The sequence below is a fragment of the Rhagoletis zephyria genome, unplaced genomic scaffold, assembly GCF_001687245.7.
Source record: "Rhagoletis zephyria isolate East Lansing unplaced genomic scaffold, Rhagoletis_zephyria_1.1 Rzeph_scaffold_01414, whole genome shotgun sequence".
In the NCBI taxonomy this organism is placed as follows: Eukaryota; Metazoa; Arthropoda; class Insecta; order Diptera; family Tephritidae; genus Rhagoletis; species Rhagoletis zephyria.
Genome location: NW_016158498.1, coordinates 38,768 through 46,091, shown reverse-complemented (window position 1 = coordinate 46,091; position 7,324 = coordinate 38,768). Strand labels below are relative to the sequence as shown.

The 7,324-nt window shown below is 35.0% G+C and overlaps 1 protein-coding gene across 1 annotated transcript in view; it reads left to right on the top strand.

Annotated features, from left to right (window-relative positions):
- LOC108363934 (early nodulin-75) overlaps nucleotides 1–5,809 on the top strand; it is a 28,984-nt gene extending 23,175 nt beyond the window's left edge. Inside the window, exons 2-3 of the mRNA XM_017617472.1 lie at nucleotides 4,643–4,906; nucleotides 4,977–5,809. Coding sequence (XP_017472961.1) covers nucleotides 4,643–4,906; nucleotides 4,977–5,756 — 1,044 coding nt within the window. The 3' untranslated portion in view covers nucleotides 5,757–5,809. The remainder of the gene's footprint in view (nucleotides 1–4,642; nucleotides 4,907–4,976) is intronic.
- The last annotated feature ends 1,515 nt before the right edge of the window (nucleotides 5,810–7,324 follow it).

Genomic DNA, 7,324 nt, shown 5'->3' with positions numbered 1-7,324 from the left:
AAAAAAAAAAAAAATTTTTCCAGAACCCTCTCAACATAATCTTTAAATTTAGGGGCGGACATTAGCAACTTTTTTTTTTTGTATGGGGACCGACCCAGTCTAGTGTACATGTGGCCACCATGTTTAACAAATGAAATTCAATTTTGATTAAAGCAATTTGGTAAGTGTCAGACAAAACAGGTTTAAGAAGGTAGTAGTTTGGAAATATTTTGAAGAGGGTTGCCCCATATTTAAGAATTCCAATTAAATTATTTTTTACCCAAGTTATGTGAAATATTAAAAATGGAAATCAAATGAAAGAGTTTTATGAAATTTATGACAATTTACAATATTTTTGATATATTTGAGGTTTGCCCCAGTTTAAAAGAATAAATTAAAATTATTTAATAAATTAAATGAATTACTAAACGATGGTTAGCAATGGGGTTAAAATCGTTTATTTCAGAACTATATTTAGAAGGATTGCCACGTGTTTAAAAAATAAATTTCAACTTAATTCATCAGTTAATTGAAATATTTATAACAATGTCATACGAAAAATATTTAAAGAAATTTTGGTTCGAAAAAAATTGTCTAATTAATTCATCAGTTAACTGAAATATGTATAACAATGCCAGACGATAAACAGATTTTAGTTTGAAAATACTGTTAAAGGGGTTGCCACCTGTTTGAAAAGTTGAATTTGTTTTACTTATAAACAAGCTACGTAAATGAAATATCGAAACATTAGTGTCAAAAGAAAGAGTTTTAAGAAAGCTTTAGGCTGATAATATTTTTAATTATGGTTGCCATCTATTTTTTTGAAGGTCATCACATCTGCAACGCTGATTCGAATTTCCAAAATGAGAAGTCAAATTAAAGAACTCGGATTCTACATAGATGTGCAATAACGTTTTATTTTTTGAAGTAAGAGTTAGCGGTACAGAGAGATTTGAAATTTCATGAAATGAAAACCGACACCATACGATACCTCTCATCACTCAGAAATGGTTGAGATAAACCATCAAGAATATTTTTTGATGTTTTTGAATAGGGTTTCACCAGTTGAAAAAGTAAAATTAAATTTTGGCGTTGCAACGGAATGCGGGTTCACTAGTGTCATAATATTATTTGCGATGGCCTACTCTTAAGTCGGTCTTGATCTCTTTTAAGTTCAGTTAATCTAAGCGCCATTTTTGTGGTTGGGCCCTTAATGAAGACTTTTGGCGGCTTTAAGGGGCGGCTTCTCACAGCACCTAATAAACCGCGGCGTGGGAGTCCCCGCACCCTTCCAATTATTTTCTGATTTCTACTTTTATCCAATATTTTCCACCAGACTTGAGCTCATAAGGTATGCTCCGTCGCATGGCTGTAGTATATAAACCATGAATGATATGCGGTGAAAACCTCAATTTTTCGCGGAAAGCCCCTTTGCAGGTATATGATGCTGCTAGGCCTTTTTGTGCTCCCTCCTAGATATAACTCACCTGATCATGGCGTTGTCGCCCGATCTGCCCTTGTAATAGGAGCGCTGCGCTATGCCTATTGTGGGGATGCTGGTAGTTCTCCCTTATAAATAAAATAATTAGCAAGTCAATATGAAAGTTTTATTGGCCCAAAATTATTTGCTTTTTGCATATATGTATGTAGGAATGAATATAAGTTAGTAACTTTCAGTTTGGTCTTAGAAAATGTTTGCAGTTAATTAAATCAAATTTTAAACTGACAAAATAATATGGTAATAATGGCGGAGTGTTATAAGACCATAGGAAATAAGCCATATGGCTTTATTTCACTTCACACTGAGAAATAAGGCCATATTTTTGGGTATGGTCTTATTCCTCACCTTGAAAGTGAAATAAAACTATTATGGCGTTATTACAACTTTGATACTAGTTGTCTAATGTAGTAAATCTAATTCATTTTGCTACCTATATTATCATTCGGAGGCGGAAGCATTTAAAAGTTATTAACAAAAACTCTTTATATAATATTGCTGTTTTGTATAATAAATTACACGGTCCAAAATGTACTTAATCACCGATACTTTTGAAACAGTAGAAAAATATTATATTATTTAAAAAAATTATTCAACAAGCACATGTTTTTAACGACAAATATTTATTTTTTTTAGTTTTCTTCATATTAGTCAGTTCTTCTTCTTCCTACTTGGCTCTACAACTGTTCCTAGGTTTGGAACGGGACCAAAAATCCTGCTATGTACATCTATTCTTTGCAACGTTGCGCCAATTCTGTTCTTGGTACTTCTTCTGTGTTCGTGGGCGCCCTTTCTTTTCGCGCAGTCGAAGAATATTTTCACCGGATCCTCTTCAGCCATGCGGACAATATACTCAAGCCGGAGCAATTATTTTATTTTTATGCGCTTAGTTAGCTCAAAAAGCTCACACAGTTTATCATTCCATCTTCTTCGGTAGCCGTCGCCCACGCGTTCTCGAAAGCCCCCAAAGCGTTCTCATTCGTACGTCATCCAGCGTTGCCAGGTTGACATTTTTAACGTCATTTGGACGTTTTTTGTAGCCTGTTGACTTTTGGACGTCTTTTGTGTAAAAATTACGTTTTTTAACTTCCCAGTAATTTGTCTTTGTTACTAAATCTTGTAAGTAGAACTGATTTCGAATTATTTTCTTAATAAATCGTTCAAATCTTTGTGTTTTCCTGGAGCTGCTTTAAAAAATATTTATTATTTGGACACAGATGACTTTAATATGAAGCAAACCAAGCGTACGCGCATTATTTTTTTTTTTTGATTCTTGGACAAAGGATCCCATGTTTAAAGGCTGGTTGTGTAAACACTTGAGGTTACGAGGCTTGTTGTAATGTTTGCAATTGCACATTAAAAGCCAAATCAGGAAGAGCCGATCTATTGCAACACTCACACTCGCAAAAGCAACAAGTAGGGAACTTTTTTAATTATTAAAAATCAACGCGATTATTTAGCCCCTTTAAACTTGAACATTATTGCCTTGAAATTTAATAGGCTATCAAACTCAAAAAAATCTAAAAAATCTGAATAAAAAGTTGAAAATCTAGCTGAAAATTTTCAGATTTTTTATAATTTTTGCACAAAGTTTGAAATGTGGAATTATATTTTGTTTGTCATATAATGAGATTGGTTTTTATGGACAAATAATAAACATTAAATTAACAAAAGAGAAATAGCCAAAAAGATCAAAATGTTGTTGACTTAATCAGCTGTTCACAAGTGTATGCATAAAATGATTTTTATATTAACGATCTCAAACCAGTTTACAATGAATTTTAAATGTGCTCTGTCGATATGAAATTTTAATATACCTTACGTACATATGTACCTTTGCATACAATAAAAGTTGAATAAGAACAATTTTTTGTACATTCATTTATAAAAAAGACGTTTCTGGGTAGGAAATGACGTTTTTTCAGACCAGACTGACGTTTTGTAATGCCGAAGACTTGGCAACACTGGCGTCATCGTCCATGTTTCTGCGCCATTAAAAGGACGGGCATGATAATGGAAATTTGAATTTGAATTAATGGCAGGGTATTTTCCCTAGAACTTTGTGTTTGGCCGTTACTGAAAAAGGAAGCGATTTTGGTATGACCATCAAAGTCAACAGATATCTGAAAATTGTCATATACGGAACGAAGAAATATGAAATTAATATACAATATTGTGCTGTGTCATTTTTGATTAAAAAATGCGAGAATTTACATTACATGTATTTTTTTCCTTTTGGGCGTACTTTTTCCTGGATTTGCCAATATGCCAACTACACGCAGGTACAACGGCCGCTAACTACAGCAATATGCTCTTGGCCATTATATTGAACTTGGGCGTTGTTCTAGATTAAATTTATTCCCACGTCTACCAAATCAAATATTTATTTTATTTACATAATGTACTGATACTTGTATATAAATACCACGCGACAGACAACTAACAACTACCTAAAAACCAGTTAGAAATACCACATTTTCATATCTGTAACTGACCAAACCAATATTCAACTTGTTAGATACATAAATATGTATGTATGTATGTATTTACATTACGGTGACCCAAAAAAGTAAAGTTGGAATATTAATGCTCTAACCCCTTTAGGATTGTTCTATACGGAAAAATACACTCCTGTTTTTTACTTTAAAATGAAAAATATTTAGAGGCTCAAAGTGTCAAAGTTGTCCATGTATTTTATATGGGTGGAAACAACTTTTCGTAGAAATGGTATGAAATTCTTTAAAATCAATATTTTCGATCGCAAAACTCGGTTTCTCTTCACGAGACTTCCAATAACAATACCCAATATACCATTTCCACGAAAATTTGTTTTTTCCCCAAATAAAATAAATGGAAAACTTTGAGCGACCTCTAAATATTTTATGATTTCGAAATAAATAAACAATGGTTATTTTTTCGATATAGAACAATTCAAGGTGGTGAAAGCATTAAAATTCGGACTTTACTTTTTTCCCACATGCATTTATGGACTACCCTAATGTGCATACCTATTATGTATATGTACATATATAACTGCCTTTAGTGCACAGTAGGTGACTCACGTAAAACGTGTTATTGTTATGTTTCATGCATTCATTATTTTAGTATTCTGAAATTCGCACAAACCTTTATTCCAATCAATAATTCCATCTACATATATTACAGATTCTCATCATCCTGCTAATTGCCATTAACTGTTACTCCAGCTGCGGTGCAGCATTACGTCGCACACCAAAAGTCTACAACGCACTTATTACGACCGATGAGAATCTGACTTCAAGCCGCGCCTATCCCGTCATACAGCCCACCATACATGAGAGTGGCCTAGCGCATTACCCCTTCGGCCCGTATAATCCCTATGGCTTTTACACGCCACCGCTAGTGCGTTTCGGTCAACCAATCGTGCCGGGTTTGGCTCCAAATCAACAGGTAGTTAAATACTTAATTTTATTTGTTTCAAAACATCATCATTTGACTAATGTATCTAAAATATTTGTAGTTTCCTTATCCATTGCCACAACAACGCTTTCCACCGCAATTCATGCATCTAGCGCCCCCAAATAGTGGACCGCAGCTTGTGCCGACACCCAATGCGGCTGCGCAGCAGCCCCCTCCGCAAGATGGCTCGCCAGTGGAAAGCACACCACCCACCGCGCCACCACCAACTGAAGAGCAACAACCGGTTCAGCCGCCTACTTTGCCACCACCTCCAAAAAATCCTACTTACATGCCACCACTTGAGCCGATTCCTCCCAAACAGGCGCCTCATGAAAAACTACCAATTCCTTTAAACGAATTTGGTCTACCACCATCGCTTATACCCTTGCAACAGTATCCAAATCGCAGCCCCAATGGACCAGTGGCATTGCCACCGTACGCTTTCAATCAGTATCCGCTTATCTATGATCCCATCACCGGTTATCGTGAGCAATATCTACCACCCTACGAATATTTCCCCAGTCACCATCAACATTTTGCATTAGGCGGCGGTCCACCAGCCGCCCCCAAGCCATTAGTACCGACACCACCAACGGCAGAGGCCAGTGTACCGGCACCGACACCAGCATCGTTACCACCACCACCAAACCAACCGCCACCGCCAGCTTCGGACGAAGAAATAGCGGCGAGTGAACCACAGCCCCAGCCTGAAGATCCGCCACAGTTGCCGCCTGCTGTCGGTTTCGATAGCATAAAGAATGCGTCGAAGAACAAGAACAGCGCTGTGCCTGATGTGCCGCCACCGCCAATTCCATCAGGCGCCAAGACGCAGCAATCTTAATGCGCCCGCATTATGTAGAAGTTTTGAAGTAATTTTTACTTGGCTTAAAGTTCGCTAATCGCTCATAAACAATTAGGAAAATTCTTATAAGTTATTATTGGTAACGAAATACTCGAATTAATTTAATTTATTGTTAACAAAATTTTTTGTAAGAAAAATTATGTGTTATGTATTTTTGCATTTAAATAGTTTTTACATACCCCTTTATTATATTGGATTTATTGTAGTCATTAAAGCTTGATTAATGTGTCGTATTTATTTAGTTTCGAATATTTGGTGGCACAGTCGCTGAAGGTCCGTTCTAATTTTTTCTAAACAGTTGAAAGTCGATATATCGAAGTTAAATTAGAATAAAAAACACTATTAAAATCGAATGAAAATTTAGAAAAATGAAAATATTTTTATAAAAAAAATCATTCACAATCCATACAATTTTTAAAATAGGCCGTAATACCTAGAATCAAACTGTCTATATAGTACCCTTGATTGATTTGTTTAAAATTGGAATATGGATACTAATCCGGAACTCTTACGTTGCTGCACTGCGTAAACAAATACGCGGAAACAGAACCACCATGTAAAAAAATTAGGAACTTTTCGTTAACTTATGGTAATTCCGTTTCTACGAAAAAATTTCGGCTTTTGATTGCCCCTTTTGCTTTTCGTGTTCGATTCTAAAATAAAGGCAAACCGGCGATAAAGTTCTGTGTACGTTTTTCAAAATGTCACACTCTAATAGGGCAAAAAAGACACGTTCTATGCCCTTTTAAACTTTGTATGGCTTTGAACTGGTTGCTTGAAGCGAAAATAACTATACACTTTTACAGGGTTGAGTGTTACACCAAACCAATTTTGCACCTTGGAATGTAGAACCGACTGTCTTGGTAAATAATTAAAATAAATAAAGTTCAATGATTTATGGCGTTTTATGGAGAAAAATTTTAAGCAAAGGCAACTGCTTAGTTTTTATGCATACGGCCCATTATTTCGAGAAAAGAATACGCTATTAAAGCATAGACAGATGGCAACGTTGATCAGGATTAACGCCGCAATTGATCTGATCAAAATTGTGCCTTGACAGACGGCAGTAATGCGGACTAACGAGCCGCGAGGTGGTAGGTTCGAATACCACGGCCAGTAGAATATTCATTTAATTTTTTTTATTGATTCAATTATAACTTCTATATTTTTTTTAATTTGTTTTTGTTAGTTGCTTTTGAGTTTTTTAGTAAAATTAAACTCCAAAAATTTAAATTAGCTAATAATAAAATAAAAAATGTGAAATAAAATAAAAACAACGGATATAAAATAAATACCAATTAAATATATAAATCAAATAAAATTTAGAAAAATAAAAGAAATAATAAAAACAAAATTTTTTGGCAGTGGCTTTATTTGCTCAGTTAGCGTAGAACACAAAGAAACTACAAAATTAGCATAGACATCCACCCTGTCGCCGGTAATGCAGTCACCGAAATAAGTTCTTATTCATTTTAAATTGAATACCTATTTGAATTAGTATGAGTGACTGCATTACCGATGAAAAGGTATATATATGTCCATGCTAA